General features: G+C 42.4%; 1 protein-coding gene across 1 annotated transcript in view; it reads right to left on the bottom strand.

Annotated features, from left to right (window-relative positions):
* The window catches only part of PPM1K (protein phosphatase, Mg2+/Mn2+ dependent 1K), a 70,651-nt gene that overhangs the window by 10,720 nt on the left and 34,635 nt on the right, over positions 1–25,296 (bottom strand). Inside the window, exons 4-6 of the mRNA XM_085641172.1 lie at positions 18,439–18,604; positions 17,988–18,132; positions 9,976–10,110 (exon numbers count right to left, since the gene is read on the bottom strand). Of these exons, the coding sequence (XP_085497298.1) occupies positions 9,976–10,110; positions 17,988–18,132; positions 18,439–18,604 (446 nt within the window). The remainder of the gene's footprint in view (positions 1–9,975; positions 10,111–17,987; positions 18,133–18,438; positions 18,605–25,296) is intronic.

The following is a 25,296-nucleotide window of genomic DNA, read 5'->3' as shown; positions in this document are numbered from 1 at the left end:
AAGATCTAACAACCAATCAGAATCGCGCTCGCGCACGGCACCGTGCGCGTACGGTAAGCGCACAGAGTGCGCCTATAGATATATATATTGATTTAAATGCTACTGAACAGATTTACACCAGACCTACAAAAGGCACTTCCTTGACCTGAGGACTACCTCTCTGCCAAATTTCAAGTAATTCTATTCAGCCGTTCGGTCTGTAGCTGTGTCTAAAGGTCCTATGGAAAAATGCATGGGAAAAACGCGTTTTGGGACCCCCCTTTTTTCTCAGCCCCCGCTTGACGAATCCCCCCGACACTTTCAGGGTCGGAGCGTAGCGCCCCACCTATTTTGAAAATTCCGCGAGGATTCGTCGACCGGTGCCAAAGTTATCCCAAATAGAATGTTGCGGATTTCCTATGGAAACGTGGTCCTAACTATAACTATCTACTGGCGACCGCCAGTAGAGAATATATATATATATATATATATATATGTATATATATATATATCGCAATGAATGATGAAGAATGTGCAGCGAGGCAACAGGAAGCCTTGAAACTCTTTGAAGAGACCACGCTACCAGTGCAGAAGGAGGGGGGGAGGGGGGGGGGGGGCGGCAATGGCCCCTAAAGACACCAATGATCTGGGCAGACAATTACAGGAATATGAGAAACTGAAAAAAAAAGATCTCACGGTGGCATCTCTACGACAGTATCTTCAGGTGGGGCGAGTTGCCCTGGACTACAGATAATGATTAACCCCCCCCGTATGAAAACACGCAATCAGAAATGTTATGCGAATGGGCTGAGAATAGTGCGTCTAGCTCCACAAATAGGATTCACATTCTGGTCAAGTATGCAGAAAAGGAACGACTAGAAGTGGTTATGAAAATAAAGGAATTGAATGATATTCTTGAGAAAAGCGATGATTAAGTCAAAGTGAGCAAATTTAAAAACTAATTGAAAAACAGGCTGTTAAAATTCGAAAATCAATTAAAGGATAGGAAGGCCACCAAATTCCTACGAGATCTGAGAATTACGAATCCGGATGGATTTATACGTTTGCAAGAAAATTTGACTTGGAAAGAAGACAAAAGATTCATAGCGGCATCATGGACCAGCAAGCCATCTCTCAAAGCGAAGCCAGCTCAGATACAGGCTCGGAACAAGAGCTTGATGAACGAGATGGGAGAGGGATCAGGGATGTAAGGCTGGCCGTTACAGAGAAATTCCGTTTTATGCTTCTGGAGCAACAAACCGACCATCGCACTGGAAGAGGACGCGGGAGGGGAAGAGGTCGAGGAAGAGGAAATAAAGAAGAGGAGGTGAGGGATATAGGAGGAGCACAAGACTGGCAAACAAAAAGATCGTTGCGCTCCAGTGCGAAGAGAAAAGCCAAATAAATAACTGACAACACCACGATCATTAATTTGAGTACGGTGACCTTAACAGAAGAACAATCGATATTGAATTTGGGACTGTCTTTCTGTGATGATAAGGAGTATAATTATCCCAATAGCAGAATGGACTTCTATCGGTTTATTCGCAAACTCAAATTATCGAAAATGCATTTGAATCAAAATTCCCTAAACCTGTCATCTCAGGGACAATCATCAGACTCTCCAATTGAATCTAATTTTTTAAGTGTGAATGACGCACCTGTTTTGACAGACTTGCTAACACTAATGAATGATAATAATTTGAATTCTGAAAACAGTCTGAAAGCAATGAACAAACAGAATTTACGACCACAGGAATGGAAAGAGAGGATCATACCCCATTTCGACCGCCTTTAAGATTTCTACCTCAATCAATAAGAGATAATCTGGACATCTTTGGGGAAAATGTAACGAAAGATCTGAAACAACTGTATTACGTAACAAATCAAAAGAAAAAGAAAATGAACTTAAAAAAAAGCTTTATTACATAAAACAGTGACCAAATTACAGAAAGAGGAAGGAGTACTGACCAAACCCTCTGACAAAGGAGGAAATATTGTGCTGTGGGGTCAGGAACTTTATAAGAAGGAAGCACTCAGCCAATTAAATAATCGTGAATGTTACAGCAGGATCAGTATAAAGGAATACGAAAAAGTGAAAACAATTTTTCTAAAGATTGGATGTATGGAAGGAGGAGGAACTATTGAGCTGGGATGAATTTGAATTCATTAAGAAGGAGAAGCCAACAATCCCAGTATTCTATATGCTACCAAAAGTGCATAAGAGCACCACTAGCCCACCTGGGAGACCGATAATTTCCTCTTGTGTCAGTTTGTTCGAAAATGCGTCAAGGTACATTGACTATTTTTTAAATCCAATTGTAAGATCATTGACCTCATATATTAAAGACTCCACTGACTTTCTTAAATACATTTATGATGTACGATGGTATGAAACCACTATGATACTGTTAACTCTTGACATTTCTACTCTGTACATGAGTATAAGGCACATGGATGTTCTCAAAGCAACTGAACACTTTCTGAATAGGAGACTGATGCGATTTCTGAAACATAATCGAATGATTCTAGAATTACTGGAGCGGTGCCTTACGAAAAATATATTCCTCTGTGGTGAAGAACTCTTCTTACAAGAACAAGGGACTGCGATGGGCACCTGCTTCGCCCCCAGTTACGCTAATTTACATCTTGGCTGGTTGGAGGAGCAGGTCCTCGGAGGCTCGTCCCTTGGACAAGGGTCAGAACATATTGTGTTATGGGTTAGGTTTAAGGATGACTTATTCGTGCTGTGGCAGGGCACGGAGACAAGTATAGAATTATTAATCGAGGACCTTAACCAAAATTCTCTTAATCTGGAGTTTGTAGGACAACACAGTAAGACCACTATAGACTTTTTAGATATTCGGTTAAAACCTGTAAGAAAAAAATTAGAGACCACAGTTTTTAGAAAAGCTACTGCTGGAAACACTGTCCTCCACACAGGTAGTGCTCATCCTGCACCCTTGATTAGAAGCATCCCCTTTGGGGAGTTCTATAGAGCACGTAGGGCATGTAGCAATCAAGAAGAGTACTATATAATAGAACGAGAAATGACAGATAGATTCATACAGAGAGGATATTCGCCTGTTATAAAAAGGGGCAGCCACCAAGGCTAGGAATCTAGAAAGACAAAGTTTTGTTCGAGCCATCCAGAACGCAACAGTGGAAGAAATGATAGAAAAGAACAGGAAAATCAAGAGAACTCTAGATTTATAACTACATTCAATGTCAAACAAAGAAATCAGATCTATTTAAAATGGACATTGGCATCTGATAAAAAAGACTACCCAGTTTGAGGATCAAAAGTGAAAAAACATCCAGATATCACTAATAGGAAATCAAAGTCATTAAAAGACATGATCGTCAAAAGTGAATATCAGGAAAGGAGAGGAGGTGCCACCACATGGTTACAACAGAAACCAGGTTTTAAAAAGTGTTCTAAATGCAAGGCGTGCCAACATGGCATGAATCACACACATTTTAGGACATCTTTTAATAAAACAATTACTATCAGAAGTTTACTGACCTGTAGATCAAGTTTTGTTGTCTATTACAGTGTCCTTGCTCAAAAGTTCATATAGGAAGTACAACCTTGCCTTTATACCAACGAATTCTGCAACACAGGAGAGCAGTTATAAATCAGGGTAGGACCTATCCGATTGCAGGGCATTTTGAAACCCATCACCCGATTAGTCCCTTGACCTTGCGGTATACCTGTACAGCAGAAATTCCCAGGAAAAGAGGGGGGATAGGGGAAAAAAGAGCTCTGAAAACTAAAAACGTATTTCATACTGGACTTCAACAGCATGGAACCTCATGTGTTAAACGTAGATGAGGATCTATATACTTGCCTGTATTAAGAGAAAAGATGGAGAAAAGAGAAAAAGAAGAAATCTGCACTTAGTAAAGACCATTAATCTAATTTTTGTTTTTTAAATATTTGTGAATGTGTTTTACGTCCCCTGTATTACAGAGTCAATCCTAGTGAACAGTGCCTTGAATAGCAAGTCATCCAGGTACGTGTAGAAATGTATTCCTCTTGTTCTTAGATGGGCTGCCACTGCGGCTAGACATTTAGTGAATACTCTGGGTGCTGACTGGATTGTGAAGGGGAGCACCCTGTACTGCTAGTACTTGCTCACTACTAACCGTTGGGTTTGTGGTTAATGGTAACATGTAGGTAAACATCCTTTAGGTCATTGGTTGCCATGTAGTCCTTTTCTTGCAGCCGTAGGATGCGTCTTTATGAACTTGTTTACGAAGCGAAGGCCCAGATTTTGTTTTAACCTCTTCGCTGCAGCGCAAATTCCGCCGCAGCGTGCTGAACATTCCAATCGCGGGCATGGTCATGACGGCTCCCGGCCGTCGTCTGCACACGCCCACCGTGACTCATGACGGCCGGGAGCCGTCATGAGCATGGAAGAGGCTAAAAGCAGCGATCTCCAACCTTTTCTGTAGTGAGAGCTACTTACGATCAATAAAAACCATTGTGAGCTACTGAAGTCTTATCAACTCGCGCATTGTTACCAGACGCCCTCACGCCCAGCTTCCCTCACAAAATCAAATGTCCATAGAGCAGGATGCTATGGTTTGAACAAAATACTTTGACTTGGGACACTATGATAGAGTTGTCATTTTTGCCAGTGACAGCGTCGTCTTTGGGGATGTATGAACATGTGAGCGTATGAATGGGATAAATGTGTAAGGATGACAAGACTGCTGTATGTACTTGTGGCACAGGACATACCTTTCGCCATAAGTGGCACCGTTACATGTATAACACAAATGGGACCAATGTAAAGTGCAGAAGAAAGTTCTGCAAAAACGTTCAGAGTATAGAACATTTTTCTGCACTTTAAATTTCTCCAACTAAAAATAACGGCAGTATTTTTCACTTCTAAATAGGACATTGTATCAAGAAAATTAACCTGAAGAGTTGACTGTTTATATGGAATTCCATAAAAATCATTTAAATGTTCTCCCATTTCCAAGTGTCACATTTACACACAAAAAGCATCTTGCTCCCAGTGGTTTGTAGACCTGGTGCCATATTTATAACAGAAAAATGTATTTGTTTTATGCTTCATAGAACATTATAAGGAATTTGGCTTAATTGAAAGTGGAGAAAGACATTAGTACTTAGGGCTCGATTATGATGTCGGTTGGAGTGGTCTCTGACCGACACCGTCATGGTATCGGAATCAACCGACCTCTGGTCGGCGATCCAGACACTGCAATTACAGGTTTCTCTATGGGAGCTTGTGCTGCGGCCGTAAACCGGGTGTAGCAAAAGCTCCCATAGAGAAATGGGAAATAGTGTTAATCCTTGCACCGTAACAGGCACCTTGAGATGCCTGCCACGCGATGCAGGGAAAATTAGGGGGCCCCATAGGTGCCCACTCGGCCCCAACCAGAGGCCACAAAAAAAAAAAAAAAGGGGCCCTGCTAGGAGGCCCCAAACTTGTTTTCCAACAGGTTTTCCATGATGGAAAGCCATACATGGAATGCCCGTCGGAAACCGAGCATCGTAATCCCTACGCCTGAAACGCCGTCCAAAGGGATTATGGGCCGGTCTCCGACTGGCTCCTTGAGCCCGTCTGAATCCAGGCGGTTTCACTTTAGACTATCAAGATTATAATTAGGCGGTTGTAGGTGAAACGGACGATGTGGCTCGGAAAGCCTACGACCTGAGGTTGGAGGCTCGGAAAGCCTCCAACCTCAGGTTGGCTTTCAGACTCATCGTAATAAGGCCCTTAATGTTTCCAAAAGAAAAGAAAAAAATCTTCACTTTATCTTTCTCCCATTTGGGAAAAAATAGCTATTTTCAGTCATAAATATGGCACAGTGTTTACTGGTCACTGGGAGCAAAAGCCCTGCTACTTGTAAATGTGACACTTTGAAATAGGAGAAAATATAAAAGAAGAGTTAATCATTAAGGTAACTTACAATTTTAAATTTCTCCTATTTAAAAATCATTCAGAAACATCATTTTGTCTCATGCTCAAATATGGAGTTGATAAGGACTTCTATTACAGAGTTAATTACTTTAGTATTTCACCTCTGTGACCCAGCCTAGCCCATAAATCTGACTGTAAAATGCTCACTATCAGGCTCTGATATTAGAAGCATGATAACAACAATGTAAAGTAAACACAACCTTCCCTTAAGGTTAAAAGAAAATTGTGACCCTGTGCTTTTTAAAAATGAACTCAAAGCTGTGAGCTACTTTGAAGTTATCTTGGATCTACTAGTACCTCGCGATCGACATACTGGAGACACCAGTCTTAGAGATTTGTCCTGTTTTGGGATGAGGAAGTATGCAGAGTAGTTTCCTTGACTTGATTTCTGCTGGGGCACTCTATTGTCATTTATTTTGTGGGAGTACCTGCACATCGCATTGCAGGCAGCTCCTTTCCTCTTCCGGGTGTGATATTTTCGTTGGTCTGGCCCCCAGCGGCATCTTTATAGGTTGTATGCAGTAATCATGTTGAATGAGGTTTAGGATTATTCGTCTGATGCGACGCTCCTCCACTCCTGAAGTTAAGCCTCTAATCTGCACCCTCACTAGTGTAATGTGGTCGGACAGACCATAGGCAGAGTCACTTGCTGGAGGAGCTTGCCACTCTGGAAGGTTGTCCCCTTCCTCTGACTGAACCGAAAGGGCCAACACTGCAGTGTTTACTGCTACGGTTTCTGCAATCCTTGGTACAGAGCTGGCTGTTGGTAGGGTGGCTGCGGCACTGCGCTTTGAAAGCTTCCTCAGCTCGCGGATCTTTTCACTGGGTAGGTTCCCTTTCTGGTTGGCCCTGGAACTTAACACTGCAAAGGACATGGTGGTGTTATCTGCTGCAGTGTGTCATCTGCAAAGGTTCCGAACAGGCTCTCCCCCAAAAAAGGTGCGTTTATGATGTTCTCCTGAACCTCATTTTTTAAAACTGGACATCCGCAAACAGGTCTCCCCCTCATGGATGTTTCCATTACCAGCTGCCTGCGTCTGCCGCGTCTACTGCGGATTGCAAGCATTTGTTGGTGATTATTTTGCCCTCCTCGAACAGTGCAGCTCCACTTTTCTGTTATTGTTCTGGAAGGTGCTTCAAGAGTGTGTTTGAGTTTGTGATCCTCCATTGTGTCGCAGGTCCCTGCTCTACATTTTGAACTACCATTGCCACACTCTTGCTTTCTTTCTCTGGAGTGGGTTCCATGGGTAATGGAATGTTTGCTCTCTTCCTCGCGGTGGCCACAATGATGGAATCTGCCACTGTATTGCCCTCGATGGAAACTAGGACTCTGGGGGAATGCGTGAACCTCTTCTCTATTCGTGGTGTAAAAGCAGTGCATGATTCTGGTTTTCTGAAAGCTTCTCTTCCCTGATTCAGGATGCCTGGCAGCATAGAGGTATTGGTGTTTGCTCTAGGTTTGAAGGAGTGTCTTCAGTAGGAAACGGACTTGTATCTTCTCTTTTAATTGTACCCAGTAATTATCTGCTGCACTTTTTACTAAATTATACATCGCAAGGTTATTCGGTGGTGATGGCCCAGAGGCAAATGTGTTGGCAGTTCTCTCGGGTGAGTTCATTTCGAGGTCCGGTCATTGTCCATCGCCGCTTTCAGCATCTTGGAAGATACCCAGGTCCTCCTCAAAAGGAACATCCCTTGCTCCTTGGGGGTGACTGGTGGATCAAGCTCCCCTTGTTCTTCCACCCCGCTCTTCAAACCTGGATGTTTTGAGGGAATTCAGAATGCTCTTAAAGAAGTCTCAAAATCCTTTTTCTGTAGGATAGCCGCCATTTCAGATTTTTAAAGCGCCCTCTTTTTTCGCTATATGTAGAGGGTTCGTTGTTAGACATCGTTTTCTTTGGGTCCATTATTTTCGCAGTGTTTTCCCATGCCCTCTTATATCTGTCACCTTTCGACACTGAAGTTCTCTCGGAGGAGCCAACCCCAACTGTATCTCTTATTAAGGACCTGTGGTGTTCTTTTGATTTAGCCTTCCCTTTGGTAGCAGAGTACTTAGTCACGGATGTAGTCTTGTGAGATTTTGAGTCCCAAGTCTTTGGCTAAGCCCCAGAATGTTTTACAATGTTACCTGGTGTTGGAGGTTCCTCCACCTTGGGTTTCTTTGTCCACTGTTATGCCTCGATTTTACCAACCATTTGGATGTACTTCAGTGTCAGAGCCTTCTGCTTGAGCCGCTTCTGTATTCTTGACGTTCTCCTCCTCCTCGCTCAGACTTTCCATGTCTTCGGCCTGGACTCGTGCACGCTTCATTGTTTTTGTGTCGTGGCCCCTAGTATGCGAAGATTGTAGACCTCGTGGTTGTTCTTTTAGGCAAACTTTCGATGTAACTCGGGGAAGAATGTAAAGTGAGTATTTACCATTGCCCCGGGTTTCTCTCACTTTCTCCCCTTTTGTGCATTATCTGACAGTGTGGTCGATGACTTACACAATTCAGCTCCCTCCTGTGGCGAGCTTCGTTCCCTTCTTCAGAGATTTTCAGTGTTTCTGGATTGGTCACCTTCTGTTCTTTTGTCTTTTGCTCTGCTCGCCTACTCCCCTAAAACGACCTGTCACTTTTCCTTGAGAAATTCTTTGACCTTACATAGAGCTTCGGCTGTCGCTTTCCGGACCCAAAGAATCTGAAGATGGCAACCACACACAGCAGCTTCCAGGGTGCATGTCTGACATAATCGGAAGATGGGCATAGCACAAAATGGCTATAGACCATGCCGAAAAGCAGAGGAAGAGGACTAACAAGAAGATTTCAGACCGAACCAATAGATAGCAGAATAATGCACAGCAAATGACTCCAGATTCATGGTTCAAAATCTTATTAACTGCAAGCAAATCGACAAGGAGAAGTACTGCCAAATCCACTTTGGTTAGGGACAGAGAGAACTAGGCCACATGGTGACATTCGTGAACATAAACACAAAGCTGCTTAGCACAACTTTTAACAATCTTAGTGAACACAAAGGACGTGAGAATGGATCGAAAACTGCTAACGGGGTTGGTAAATCTCAAACTATAGTCCTTGAGAGCAATAAAATATTATGAGTAAATCAGATTGGAAGTTTTGAGACACTCAAAGCACCTCTAAGGTGGATCTATAGGCCTCTCATCCGCACTAATTCAAACTGTATATAACCGTCAAAAAGAGGGCCCGAGTTACAAAGATTGGTGTTGGGAGAAGTTCAATGCAATTCACAGATCTCAAGGATGGTCTTCTTGACCCATTATTAGCATTATCCACAAAAAGCATCATGACAAACTAGAAATGGAGTCCAAAACCATACAAAAAAAAAAAAAAAATGCAGAAAGTGGATTATCTACATTTACAGCTGTTCCGTTTATACTAGTACCCCCTCTTGCTACACGTTATGCAATTTTCACTTAAAAGTACTAAAGTATCTCGTGAGTTGTTAATCAAACATGCTCTGTGACTAACATATCTAGAAGGGAATTCTGCAAATGCCTTAGTTTTTCCTCTTCCACATTAAGCAGTATTCTGGATACTTCGGTTTCTCTCCTTCACCATTAAACAAAATGTTTTAACACTAATACCTACTGTAGTAACTTCAACTGGTTTGGATTTTTTTGTGTGTGTTTTGAACGTCATAAAATTGCAATTAGGCAGTCTTCTAAACTTAAAATAAGCTAGGAAGCCCTTATAAATGCACGGCCAACTGATTGTGGGAAACAAACCAGATTGGAGATTGACTGCCTAAGGGTGGAGTATTTAGTTAAGTCAGCAGCTATAAAAACATGTCCCTGGTGGATCAGGGTTCAAGACTACACGTAAAAAATAATATCAAATGATCGTTCTATTTACCTTGCAGATGTATGGGAAATTTTCTGTTTACTGAGTTTTGGGTAACAATAATTTTGTTGGATTTTTACACACGGCAATTATCCAAAAATGACTTTACAAACTGTTTAACATGCCATTTGCAACACCTATGGAACACTTTCCTAAAATATCTATAAAGTTCTCAATTACCTGCTCGGTGAGGACCTGAGCTGCCTCAGTGGGATCGTGACATTGGTTTATGATGTCGCAAATCTCTTGACTGTTCACAATGAAGTTGATTCCATCTGTAGTTAGGACAAGGAAGCCATCGTCTGCATGATGCAGCTAAACACAAACAAAATAAACATACTTAGTTAGGCAAGCAATGTCAGGTTTTTTTCTAATCACAATTGTTTAGTCATTTTCAGTATTTGCTCTTCGCTGCTAGTGTTATGAAGCTGAAATACTAAGTATACAATCAAATACTACAGACATAATTATAAAATGGTGTCCTATCTAGCGCTTCAGCTAACATCGTGGGTGCTTTGCTATTGGTGTTTTATCAAAAAAACGTTTTTATGCTTGCTACATTGTTGCTGCTATTTTTGTCATTTTAAATTGAATTGTACTCTGACTCCCCGGTCTACCGCAGCGTTAGGCTGATTGATGTGGAGGGAGTACAGAGCGCGTTCACTTCCTGGTGGTGCCATTATAGGGCGGCCATCTTAGGGGGTTGACGCTCCAGTCTCCTCTGAGCCTAATATATTTAATCCACTGTTGCACCGCGCAGCGGCACGCGCAGCGGGAGCGCCATAGACGCGCCGAAGAGGCGCCAAAGAGAAGCCAGTCTGCGCCAGTCCGCGACCGGTCGCTCCAGCTCCAGTCCCCATCCCCAGTTCCGCAGACATGGTAGGCAACCGTGTTATTTACAGTGCTCCTTTGCTGCATGCACTTCGTTCTACTACTAAAGCTGCCTGCCTACATTCGGTCTTGCCTATAAACCGTAAGGCCCGCTGCAAAACCTGTGACTGGAGTGTTTCACCTCCAGACTCAGGGAATCATTCCTTTACGCGCAAATGGAAGATGTGTCTCCTCAATTGCCGATCCCTGCCAAAACATCATATTGAACTAGCTATGTTGATAGAAGATCTTAAACCTGATGCCCTTTTTTTAACGGAGACTTGGCTTCAGCTAGATATCGATCCTACAATTGTATGGGCCACCCCCCAAGGCTATACCTGTAAACGTCTGGATCGTAAGACAGGTAGAGGGGGAGGACTGGCCATTATTTACAGGGACAATTTTAGATGTCGTGTCACCCCATCCTCTACGCCAGCCTGTGAGACTTTACACTTTACTCTTGAATTCTCCCCCTTAAACACTTTTTCTGGTATGTTAGTCTATCGACCACCTGGCGCCCTCAGCAATTTTATCACCAATATAACGGACACAGTTGCCGACTTAGTGTTGTCTTCAGCAAATTTTACTCTGCTAGGAGACCTGAACCTGCATTTGGATGTCCCACTTGACGCAGATGCCAATAGCCTTCGATCTAATCTGCAGGCTATGGACCTGCTACAGAAAGGCTTTCAACCGACGCATATCAGGGGCCATCTTCTAGATCACATTTACAGTAATCTAGAGAGCCTAACCGTGGAGACACCTATACCACTACCCTGGACCGATCACTTTTTGGTACCTTTTTCTTGGTCTACCGGCAGCTTTTCTATGTCACACTCCCACAATAAGCGCTGGGGAAGAAAATGGGCTTCACTTCCACTTGCTAAATGGAAACTAGCTCTCATTGATCAGCCAGCCCCGGAGGTGACTAACCCCGACACAGCCACTGTCAATTTTGACAATTGGATCTCCAGCACCCTCGATCTAGTCCTTCCAAAGGAATCTTTGCATCTAATAAATAGACCCAAAGTTGCTCCCTGGTACTCGCCTGCTCTCAGGTCTAGGAAACAACTCTGTCGCAAACTAGAGAGAGCCTGGAGACAAGAATATTCTCAATCAAAAAAAGTGGAGTACCGAGCTGCTATAAAGCTCTACAAAAGTGAAATTAAATCTGCCCAAGCTCAGTTTTATGAATCAAAAATTCGTTTAGCTGCCAATTCTCCTAAGGAAATTTTTAAAATTGCTAAATCCTTAATCACTCCCCCTCCCCCTGAGCGTCAGTCACTTGACGGCGCAAAAACCCGTTGCAATAACTTAGCAATTTTCTTCTCCCAGAAGATTTCAACTATCTATTCCTCTTTCTCCATAGCTGGTGGGAACTTGGAGCCTACCACCACAATGGACCCCGACACGATGACTTCTTGCCTGTTGGACAAATTCCCCCTTCTAGACTCCTCCTCATTGGATGGAATAATCCCTAAAGTCACCTCGGGTTCCCCTAACGACCCAGCACCTCCTCAGACTCTTATCAAAGTAATCAACGTCATCCGTCCTGCCATCCTGGATGTCCTCAATGCTTCCATTGCTTCGAATTCTGTACCAGTCCAATGGAAGTGTGCGATGGTTAGGGCACTTCTGAAAAAACCCACCTTAGATCAGAACAATTTGGCCAACTTTCACCCTATCTCCCTACTTCCTTGGATGAGCAAACTTCTTGAGAGACATTAATAACATCTTAGTGGACTATTTAGAATCTAATAGCCTACTATGTGTCTCTCAGACGGGTTTCCGCCCTCAGCATGGAACTGAAACTGCCCTTATAGCAGTAACAGAAGAGACTAGAGCGGTGCTGGACCAGGGAGGAAAAGCAGCCATCATACTACTCGACCTCAGTGTCGCGTTCGACACTGTCAACCATGCCATCCTATTACATCGTTTGAAAGGCATCGGTGTGTCGGGCGCGCCCCTGGAATGGCGGACTTCCTTCCTAGATGAGCGTTTCTTTCAGGTGTTCGAGGGTGAGACGATCTCAGCCAAGCAACCACTCAGTTGTGGGGTTCCGCAGGGTTCGTCCCTGAGCCCCACTCTTTTTAATGTTTATATGCAACCTCTAGCAAATATAGTTCAGCCCTTTGGTGTGCGTATAGTCACCTACGCAGACGACACCCAACTGGTGGTCTCTTTGGACCACTCGGAGGGGTCATCTAACACCCTGGGTCTGTGTCTAGAGGCTGTTGCTGAGTGGATGCATGCGTCTTGTCTTAAACTTAACGGGGAGAAGACGGAGATCATGTTATTAGGTAATTCCTTACCGAACACTTTGGCCTCTATTTGGCCTACATGCCTTGGCACTCCTCCCCTCCCTAAACCCCAGATAAAGAGCCCTGGAATCTGGCTTGACAGGGCGCTTGATTTCTCGGTCCAAGCCACCAAGACTGCCTCAACTTGTGCTGGGTTAATGAAAATGCTCCGCAAGGTTCTTCCTTTGCTCCCTTTCCAGGCGAGGAGAGTCATGGTTCAGGCCCTGATTCTCTCTCGCCTGGATTACGGGAACGCCTTATATTTGGGCGCCCCTGTAGCGGTGACCAAAAGGCTCCAAGTCACCCAAAACTGTGCCGCCCGGCTATTGTTTAATATTCCTCGTTGGCAATCAGCTAAGAAAGCCCTTAAGGAGCTTCATTGGCTCCCAATGACTGCCAGAGCTCAGTTTAAGGCGATGTGCATAGTGCACAAATCTTTTCATCGAACAGGCCCTGCCATCTTGTTCCCCTTTGTAGTGCCTTACGTCCCTTCCAGAGCCCTTCGTTCCGGCTCACTGCACTTAGTAACTCCAACAAAGGTTATCAAAGCCCGTTGGGGCGGTCGCTCCTTCTCACACTCTGCCGCCAAACTATGGAATTCCCTTCCTGTGAGTATTAGACAGATCAACAATAGGATGGCATTCAGGAAAGTCCTAAAAACCCATTTGTTTGCGAAAGCGTGCTAATGTACCTTGGAGCTCGTCATAGTAATTGCTGAAGCGCGACGAGGCCTCCGGGTAGTTACGCGCTATATAAATATAATTTTTCATTTCATTCATTTCATTTCATTTCTATCCTTAACAAGTGTTGAAATATCGCGCACTCCCGTTTAATCTCGGAGTATGTTGAATTTTAACAAGTAGTGGCGTGCTGCTAGAGGAGCGACCCCTAAACCAAGGTCGAAGAAATAACAAGAGTTGCACTATCCCATCCAGGGTGGTGTCCCTCTATGCGCACAGCGTTGTGGGGTAACAAAGTTACCAATTTTCGTTCTGGTTAAACCAAAGTTCATTTATTCATGATTAGAAATTAGAAATTCATTATTCCGTGTAACAAATTATCACATGTTGTATCAACAAAGGTGCTGGTGGATATCCTCTATGCATTTCGGGTAAAACCCTTCATCAGGAGGAATCCTGTAAACAAAAACAGGTGATAATGTTGCATGTCCCCTCATAGGTTTTAACTTCCACTTACAAATTAAGGCGTTAACAAAGTTAAATAAGTGAAAACATGTACCATCCAAGATATCAAGCTTCAAAAAGTGCACGAAAGAATATCAAGAAACGCTGTTAAGGAGAACTACAAAGGCGTATTAGAAATTGCACCCAAGCTATCCGGTGTCTTTTTTGAAAATTTCCGGCGTGTGAATCGTGCTGTGAAATAGATACGGTGATAGCGGCGTGTTAAATAGATACGTAAATGTTATATGAAATATGCGTGCCGAGATCAAGTGAGATAGTCCAACACGTGTACAAAGTAAAGCATGCAGTGTTAGCAACATAAGCCATAAGATAGAACCACGCACCAAAGTCGATTGAGATCGTGACAGTTACCTCAGTTCACCCGTTCGAATGAGCATATCCAAACTGCTCTGATCCGAAAAACCGTTAGTAAGCGTGTAGCTATGTTAAGTATGCGGATAGTGAACAAAGAAAGAAGACTCTAATAGTGGCGGCCATCTTAGAATAGGAAACATATAAATTGTCAGAACATGACAAAAAGCAATAAACAATGACTCGACAAGAAAACCGAGTTAGTACAATGTAACCAAGGCAAAATACATAAAAGTTGAAATAATAAGTTGTGGTCACCAATGTAAGATAAAAGCTAAAAAACGATGTTGGAAAAAATTAAATAAATAAAGTTGTAAAGAATCAAATCAAAAAGAAACATGGATGGAAAATACATGTAAGCAGAAAGGTTGAAGATGGGTAAAGAAACAGTGGAGAAAAAACAATAACATTTTAAACATGAAAGATGTATATGAGTTTTTGGGCATTCTTGAAGGCAACAATTCAAAGTCAAATAAAGCAACTCAGTTCGAGACGATCATTCAGTCCAAGGGGTACCATGGAGTTCATTTTGTAAATCCAAAAGGTCTCTCTTTGAATCAGAAATTTTCTGTTGTCACAACCTTCCCTTAGCGGAACTGTTTCACACACTAGGAAACGTAATTGACTGACGTTGTGTTTGTGTTCATTGAAGTGTACTGCTACTGTCGAATTGAGATTGTTGTTGCGGATGTTGCTTTTGTGTTCGTTTAATCGGGTTTTCATTTTCCTTTCGGTTTTGCCAATATAAGGCAAGCCGCATGGGCACTTCAACATGTAAACAACATTTTTGGAATCACAAGTTGCAGAAACGAAAAGTTTTATGTTGTGACCTTTAGTTGGATGTTGTATGTTCGTACCTGTAATGATGTTATTACAATTCCCACAATTGTGGCAAGGTATAGTACCCTTGTATTCAGAAAATGGCTGTGAGGAGCTTGTTGATTTTAATACCTCCATGAAATTTCTACTCCTTTCGTAGGCAAACAATGGTTGCTGCGAAAAGATCTGATTGAAGTCAGATTCCATTTGTAGTAAAGGCCAATGTCTGAGAATGGATTTTCGTTTCTGCAACTTCTGATTCCAAAAATGTTGTTTACATGTTGAAGTGCCCATGCGGCTTGCCTTATATTGGCAAAACCGAAAGGAAAATGAAAACCCGATTAAACGAACACAAAAGCAACATCCGCAACAACAATCTCAATTCGACAGTAGCAGTACACTTCAATGAACACAAACACAACGTCAGTCAATTACGTTTCCTAGTGTGTGAAACAGTTCCGCTAAGGGAAGGTTGTGACAACAGAAAATTTCTGATTCAAAGAGAGACCTTTTGGATTTACAAAATGAACTCCATGGTACCCCTTGGACTGAATGATCGTCTCGAACTGAGTTGCTTTATTTGACTTTGAATTGTTGCCTTCAAGAATGCCCAAAAACTCATATACATCTTTCATGTTTAAAATGTTATTGTTTTTTCTCCACTGTTTCTTTACCCATCTTCAACCTTTCTGCTTACATGTATTTTCCATCCATGTTTCTTTTTGATTTGATTTGATTCTTTACAACTTTATTTATTTAATTTTTTCCAACATCGTTTTTTAGCTTTTATCTTACATTGGTGACCACAACTTATTATTTCAACTTTTATGTATTTTGCCTTGGTTACATTGTACTAACTCGGTTTTCTTGTCGAGTCATTGTTTATTGCTTTTTGTCATGTTCTGACAATTTATATGTTTCCTATTCTAAGATGGCCGCCACTATTAGAGTCTTCTTTCTTTGTTCACTATCCGCATACTTAACATAGCTACACGCTTACTAACGGTTTTTCGGATCAGAGCAGTTTGGATATGCTCATTCGAACGGGTGAACTGAGGTAACTGTCACGATCTCAATCGACTTTGGTGCGTGGTTCTATCTTATGGCTTATGTTGCTAACACTGCATGCTTTACTTTGTACACGTGTTGGACTATCTCACTTGATCTCGGCACGCATATTTCATATAACATTTACGTATCTATTTAACACGCCGCTATCACCGTATCTATTTCACAGCACGATTCACACGCCGGAAATTTTCAAAAAAGACACCGGATAGCTTGGGTGCAATTTCTAATACGCCTTTGTAGTTCTCCTTAACAGCGTTTCTGGATATGCTTTCGTGCACTTTTTGAAGCTTGATATCTTGGATGGTACATGTTTTCACTTATTTAACTTTGTTAACACCTTAATTTGTAAGTGGAAGTTAAAACCTATGAGGGGACATGCAACATTATCTCCTGTTTTTGTTTACAGGATTCCTCCTGATGAAGGGTTTTACCCGAAATGCATAGAGGATATCCACCAGCACCTTTGTTGACACAACATGTGATAATTTGTTACACGGAATAATGAATTTCTAATTTCTAATCATGAATAAATGAACTTTGGTTTAACCAGAACGAAAATTGGTAACTTTGTTACCCCACAACGCTGTGCGCATAGAGGGACACCACCCTGGATGGGATAGTGCAACTCTTGTTATTTCTATCCTTTAGGCATCCTTTGGTAATTTTATACCTACGTTTATAATAACTTCTTATATTAGGCTCCATAATACAATTTTGGGTGTTTCCAAGTGATCTAAAATAACAGGGGTTACTTTTAAAACAATTTAATGGTCTTCAACTTGAACGTGAAAGCATAAAAAAGCCCAGTTGGCACTGCCAATATTCGAATTGTGACTTGCAGATCACACCGGATGGCAGAAGTGAGCACTTATCATGCTGTGTTAATGTTAGAAGTAGCGCCAAAAAAGTGATATGTTTCTTACAGAGCTTGGAAACCATGCCTGTGTGTGGAAGTTGCCTTGAAAAAACAGACCTCTTGCAGAGGAAAAGAGAATGGGAGGTTGAGGAACTAAGAGGCACATTGTATAGACCCGCCAACACTGTAAGCAAAGTGGTGTTTATCAAGATGTATTATTTGTACCATAGCACAGCTAAAGATGTAGTTTAAAAATCAAGATAATGTGCAAGCTCAAAGCCTATAAGTGTCCAAAGTATTGTTTTCAGAAAAAAGGAGTAATCCACTTGTTAAAACTCTGTAATATAAAAAAATATATAATGTCCTCTTACAAATTTTACCAGATACTACAGTTTTCCAAAACAACTGGTGCATTTGTTCTGAAATTGGAGAAACTTATTTTATTGGACAGATGCTGACATGTGGATGACAAAAATTCATTGATGCACATAAGTATGATGCAAACATTATGTGAAACAAAATCACATTACCCGTTTCTGGCCACAGAAATACGCCAAACTATATTCTGCTCAGAAATAATACAAGCCAATTGTTTGAGAATGCAAACATGGCTGGCAAAAACACTGAAACTATACATACAACCTAAAAGTTTTTTTCATTACTTTCAGCTGTCTGAAGGTATAAAACGGGGGCCTGCTGATTGGACCATGATGTTCTTACCTTAATTCTTTTTGTTTCCGGTTCTGCGATCACGCCACTGCGTTTGAGATCCATATCACCAATGCTCCGCGTCATAGCAAGTCGACCATTAACATGAGGCTGTCCCAAACTGTTCCATGCTACAAAGCCACCACTGCTCCTTATCCTAGAAAAACACACAAAAAATGGAATTAGATTTAAACCATAACACAATGCCAACATTGAAGTACAGCGCAAGATATTATCCTTTAAGAAAAGAAATAAGAACAGAGTCCAGCAATACTGATTTAAAGTAATGAAACACTTAAAAAAGGAGTACATTGCTTTTCATATGCAACTTATGTTATTGGCCAGAGTTTGCTAGAACGCCCACTTAGACTGCTTAGTCCCCATCCCTATTCAAAGGCTCAATATGGACCTTTTAGCATCAATTTAATACAGGCACACTAAAATTGTGTCTTTTAGAACATACCGCTCCTTCTCATCTTTCCTTTCTGGAGTATGATCAATGGTCAGCTTCACTGCTTTCCCTTGTCGACACAGAAGAGCACGACTGTCCCCAACACTGGCCACAACCAGCTCAATGCCATCTCTCAACAAGGCCACCGTGGCAGTGGTCCCAGAGTTCAGCAGGGAGGCTATAAATTTCACATACAAAAAGATCAAATGAATTACGCGTTTTGGTTATGTAATACACTGTATACTGCTTTCAAATGAACAAAGTTCTCTAAAAGCAACATGCATAAAGTGCTAAATGCTATACCTTAGCTCAATGCAAACTGGGGGACGTACAATGTAATCAAGTAGAAGAATCATTTTGGTTCAATATTATAACTTTTAAAATGACTGATTAAATATTTAGGCCCACGTTAAAATGAGCAGAAGGAGTTCAAGTGTTGGGCTTCCACAACAGACTAACCGTTAAATCTTAAGTAATCACAAAGTAAAAACGATTTACAAGTTTACTACTTGTTTTCCTAAACCTTACGCAGAACACACCTGAAAGTTCTAAATTTAGAGGGCAAAAAAGTTGCATTGAGCTTGGCTTCAAGTTAGAAAGAAAAATAATGATAAATGAACTAAGGTAACAAAGTTATGTAGAATTTAAAGCAGGTTTTTATTTGTACACATTTTTAAATGTTAAAGGACTGACATTTAGCTCTTTAATTTGCTGAAAAGTCAGCATTCTAAAGGCTAAAGTTAAAAGCAGTGATTGCAAAATAGAAGCAACCACTGCAGGTAAGATCCACCTGGATAGGTTATTAAATCAAACCTCAGTTTTGTAACTAACCGAGGGAAATTTGATAGCAAACTACTCGAAACTACACGTAAATTAAAAAAAAAAAAAAAAAATTTTTTTTAAAAAAACGAACGGGAGTTTGACCAGATCCTCCGTTGACACTGCTCTCCAACAACAGGGCCTTTTACTACATTCAAATACTTTTTTCCTGCATCAGCGGGCCTTGAAAGCTCAAGCACAGAGGAAGGGAGAATGGATTTGTTTTAAGTGCATGAATGCATATTTAAAAAAAAAAAAGCACTCATACTTACTAGAATGCCGATGTTATCCGATTGACGATACCTGGCCATATGCACATTCACAAGCACCTAATCGCAGATTTATATTTTGTGTCATTAGCAGCCCGATTAAATGACCTTTCCATGATGCTTGTAGTCATATTCTAATAAATTTAGCTTTAAGGAGAGACTTTGTCTTCGGTCCTCTTCAATAACAAATTCATGAGAACGCATCAGAGCAGAAGACTGAAAATTGCTTCTTGGCTTCCAAGAACTTCAAGAGCTGCAAACATACTAGCCATGCATGCACCACAAGACATTTGGACAAATTTTGCAGATGTGTGGACTGAAGCTGGGATCAACTAGAGAGAAGGGATCCGTACAGTATAGCATTCTTTTACTGCTACATTAAGCTCTCCACGGATTAGGAACAAGGGATAAAGGACTGAAAACAATTGTCCACAGAAAGGCTTCACAAGCTGCTTTTCAGGTTACATTTCTGGGCTAAGTAAGTATTGTTTCAAGAAAATGCTTCCAAACAAGACCTGCAAAATGTGTGCAGAGAAGCCCATGTAGCTGCCCTCCAAGTGCATTCATAAAATTATAGAAATTCCAGTGATGCAGCCTTCTCTTTGGTCAGACGGTGTAGAACTCTTACACTTGCAGCTACAGGGAATACTAGGAGCTATCCATATGGCAATCCTGCCAGCGGAAGCAGATTTGACTCAAAAGTCACATTTCAGCTTACAACCTATTCGAGGAAAACCTAACAAGGCACATCTGATAAACTTAAATACACAAATTCAGCGTATTAGGTCTCAATAAAAAAAATAGCACAAGGCCCAAAAGCACATACATTTGAGAAATAAATTGACAACTTCACTGTTCCAAGCATTATAAAAGCAAGTTCTGGAAACACCCACTGGGGCCTAGGTAAGCATGAAGGAGACAGGAGCAGAGGCAATGTGAAAACATTCCGTAACGGTTGCCTATCCTTTTGGGCTATGGAAGCCTGATCAAACAGAACGACTACGGGTGTCCAAGCTATATAGGGAGGGAAGGTTAATGGGGAGCCGAAGCAGAACCTCAACAATTTTCCTTTGCGCTCTATGGTTTATAAATTGCTGCTAAAATCTTAAATATAGCCTAATGCAATGTTCTGCATGAAGTGTTGCAGAGAGGAAGCATGCACCTAGGACTGACTGTACACAGACATTTCTTTAGGACGTGGTTAACATCCAAGGCATTAATAGATTCTGTTCTACCGTCTCATTCATTTATCCACAATGAATCTGTATTCATCATGAATGCCAGGTCAGTACATCAAATCAGACTATCTTGTTTCATAAACAGAGACTTAGTTGACAATAACAGCATTTGTACAACTCTGGCGGAGGAAACTTTTCTAAGGGGCGAAGCTATCAAAACAACAGCTGGTGCAGAGAGACATGGGTCCAGGAGTTGTAACAGCCCAGTGAACCCTAATGATGTCTGTATTTCCTTACCCATCCAACGGGAAGGAGGGTCCATTTTCCTCAGCTACAACAGACTCCGGATCACTCCAGGTTTTGGTATCTTTCTCAAGGATGTGAGAAAAGGCTGATGTTTGTCTCCATTATAGACAGTTCTAGCAGATGTATGGCAACACAGATGAGCTCGGTGTTGGTGCTCTGTATTTAATCTCCAATACTAACAATAAAGGACCCAGAATGAGACTCCCTTTATATCAAAGGATTATGCACCCCTGCAGAAGAACGTCTATTTCAGAGCTCAAGGATGAAATGTAGGGGACTGCTTCAGAAGACCCGCTCATAAGTGCCTTCGCTGTGGGTGGAGACCCAGAAAAATGCAGACTGAAGGAGGAGTGGTGTACAACCTGGTGTTTCTGTATCAACTACACCTAATTATTTACATATTACTGAAGCGTCTTTTGAGCAACCCACTGCAACACGAGGAAACAGAAGTGATTAATAGAAGGTCCTTCAGAAAGTGGATCTAAATATAGCAAAACCTTGTCCTCCATCTTTCTTTTCTACTGCCGGAGGAGAATGCTCCGTCTCCTACAATACAGGCCCTGTACCCTTGCTTTTAAAACTGCTACAGGCACGCTTTCAAGGACCTCGGTACAATCTCACCACGCAATGAAGAACAGAACCTCCAATGACCGCCATACAGGGCCAGAACCAGCCACCTGACACTGCAGAAGACCACTACTAGAAAAGGATCTGTGGTTCATGGCTGGGTCGTAGCAGCTTGCTCTGAAAGCAGCCCTCTAGTCTGCAGCCTACTGGGGAAAAATAGAGGTAAGAAATGGTCAGTCAGGACTGCTCTTGCACATTTCCACTACTACCAACTGTTGATGGGAGAGGGAATGTGAGCGGAAAACCAGACTGGTGGCCAACAGCCCACTCAAACAGTCCAAAAAGACAGACTATAGGAGGGAAAGAATAAGCTTCAGGATGTTTTACTACATTGCTGCGACCATATGGCCCCCTTGAGCACGATTAAAGTAAATACCCCCTTGGTTGTGAAGGGCAGGAAAGAGAAAATGTACTACAAGAAGTTTTACTGTGAATACCAATTTGAGACTTGCAATGAACAGAACCTCACGTATTGCCGTTTCAAGAAAGAAACTAGCTCTAATGAGTGGGTTTAAATGAGGAGGAGCCTTGCTAGATTCAATTAAACGCTTGGGAGCTTATCTCAAAGTGCCAATAATCAACAAACAACTATAAAGGATGACTCTAGTAGCGGCGTTAAAATAGCCAATAAACCTGCCTACCTCTACTGCTTTAACAAGTTTCATTTTTCGGCAGTCACTACTCCTTGCAGTTGCAAAGCCATTGCCCCATGAGTAATGAATAGAAGCAAAATGTGTATGACAGCTAAACTGCCAACGAATGAAGAGGCTAACCCCAATCCTTTTGGTGTTCGTATACCATTACAATAGACTGGTGATAAACCGTAGCTGTCTCTAGGTCACACCTAAAAAAGTCACAGGCTATATGTGCCACTAATATGCAAGAAAAGGTATTTTCTTTCCTGAGGTAATGATTAAAAGATATAGCAGGATGGGAAAAGCTAACAGCTTCTGGAATGTTAAGATCTTTTCAAGGGGGACTATTTTTCAAGCAATGGTTTTTAATTTGACACCACAATGTCTTTATGAGAACTGGGCGTCTTACAAGCATAGCAAATAAGGCACGGAGGACAAATAAAAAAAATTGTAAACATCACGGACGAGCCCTTTAGAGGAGTTCAGATTATTTGGCTTAATTAATCATAGATAAATGAGCATGAGTAAACATGAGGGATAAAAACATTTACCACAGAGACAAGCACTCTGTGAATCAGGAAAAAAAAGTAAGTGTACAAATAAACACAGCCCACAAAGAAACCCTAATCTGGGTAACATGAGAGATATTGTATCAACTCTATGTCTGCATACTTCGATTTGAGTTGGTCAACAATATCACTGCCAACTGTGGCGACAGGATAGAGCACCCAGTGAAGCTACTTGTTAACAGAACTTGCTCATGGTCCCCAAGCAGCTTGTCAAAGCCCATTCCCTGCTTCAGGTTACCAAGCTTCTTCAAGGTCTGGTCAGTCAGGGAGGAATCAGTTGAATAAGATCCTTTTGACTTCACTATTGAAAGTGGTAGTTGAAGTGTTCAGACGAATCTCTGGTGAGAATAAATTCCATCTTTTGGGGGCAGAGCCTAAGAAGGCGCAGGCTTGAGGCATTGATTTTCTGAATCTCGCAAGTTCTACTAGGAGGAAGCTCTCACTTCTTAAAGAGGCTACCACCTGAGCTATGTTGGCTGTCTCAGTGCTGTGTCCAGGTCTGAAACCAGATTTGAATTTGTCGAGTCGGGTGACGTTACTAATTTGTTGGCACATATTGTTGTGCACACATTTCTCCAAAAGCTTTCCAAGGAACTGAATGTTCTTGACTGGTTATAAGTTATTAAAATCAGTCGGGCTGCACCAGTTTTCAGTAGAGGTAAAACTTGAACGATCTTCAGGCAGTCTTGGGTAATAACTTGTGTTAGCAAGGAGTTTACATGCATTGTCGATTGGTGGTGAAAAGAGAACTTAGAACTTTAGTGATAGTTAAAGGCATAGGGTGGTTGAAGTGTGAGATCTGTTTTATAGCCGCTATAGTCCATAGGATCTCATGCGCTCTATAGGATTTGAATTCATACCAGAAAGCCTCATTCTTGCTCGTTCCGTGGTGGGCGTTAGAAACGGTAGGCTATTGTGAGCTCTTGTTTGGGGGAGGAGCACATCTGAAGCTCTATCCTAAACGTTCATTGAATAGATAATGACAACTGTGACGGTTTTGCTACTTCGAAAAAAGTAAAACCTTCACAGATGTCCTTAGAGGCTTTGCGGAGGATTGTGTTTTTGTTTCAACTGCTAGGTTTCAGGAATTCAAAGAGGTTACCTGGTCGGTTTCTTGCATATAGAGGTGTGATGTTTTTGCCTTCCATATTGCCTTCTTGTTCTAGTTTGTTTTCGGTCTTAGTGGTCTCAAACGCACTCTGAAGGTTCTTTTCTCTATTACCTTCACACTAGTCTGAGACTAATGCACAAGTTACTACTTGTGTAACGATATATCTGTAAGAGACATTAGTTAGTGATCGATTCCTTAAAGTAGAATATCCCCAGGCGTCAGACTGGATCCGGAAGGTTTTGCTAGCAGTACCCCTGCGCGTCAGTAGGTGGCGTCGTGTGGCTCCGCGTCCGTCGCTGGCGTCGTACGCGCCGAGATGACGTCAGAAACACTACATAGGCACCACCCAGGCGGACGTCAGTTTTGTACGCGACTTTCTGCGCCAGGAACGCAGAGCCATGCAAGAAACTGACCACGGGTGCCATGAAACTAGGGCCTAGAAAGAGGGATGACCTTAATCCTAGAAATCAGTTCGCAGAACGGGGAGGATGGGTGGGGTGGTAAGGAATCTATCACTAACTAATGTCTCTTAAAGATATATCGTTACAGTAGTAACTTGTGCATCTGAAAGACACGTTAGTGATAGATACCCCAGCAATACCAACCCCGGTGGAGGGCCTGCGAACCAGATGACACTAGAAAGTCACGGAGAACAGAACGGCCAAAGAAGCCGTCCCTCCGGACCGGACTGTCAAGGCAGTAATGCTTGGAGAACATGTGCAGCGAGGCCCACGTAGCTGCCTGACAAATGTCCCGCAAGGGGACGTCGCGTCCCAAGGCAGTAGTGGCTGCCGTCGCCCTGGTAGAATGAGCACGCAGCCCCACAGGAGGCTCCTTCTTAGCCAACGAGTAACAGGCCTTGACTCAGAGAACGACCCACCGAGAGATGGTCCGCTTGTGCACAGCCCGACCTCTTTTGGCGCCCACATAGCCAACAAAGAGCTGGTCATCCACCCGGAACAGTCGTGTGCGCTGCAGGTAGGACGACAGCGCACGTTTTGCGTCCAGACGGTGGAGCCTCTCTTCCTCTTTTGAAGGAGGCGGAAAGAAGGTGGGCAAAGGGATGGTCTGCCTGATGTGTAAGGGCGTGACAACCTTTGGCAAGAAGGACGGGTCCTTAAAACCACCTTGTCCGGATGAACAGAAGGGAAAGGAGGTTTGGAAGAAAGAGCCTGGAGCTTACTCACTCTTCTGGCAGAGGTGATCGCTACCAGGAAGGCAGTCTTGAGAGTGAGATGACGCAAAGGGCAGGTATGAAGGGGCTCGAAGGGAGCGCACATCAGATATGTCAAGACACGGTTTAAGTCCCAATGAGGAATTCTGAACGGTACGGGAGGAAATGTGTGCGTAATGCCT

The sequence above is a fragment of the Triturus cristatus genome, chromosome 2_2, assembly GCF_964204655.1.
Source record: "Triturus cristatus chromosome 2_2, aTriCri1.1, whole genome shotgun sequence".
Classification (NCBI taxonomy): Eukaryota; Metazoa; Chordata; class Amphibia; order Caudata; family Salamandridae; genus Triturus; species Triturus cristatus.
Note: the sequence above shows the minus strand (reverse complement) of the source record. Positions and strands in the feature narration are given on the sequence as shown.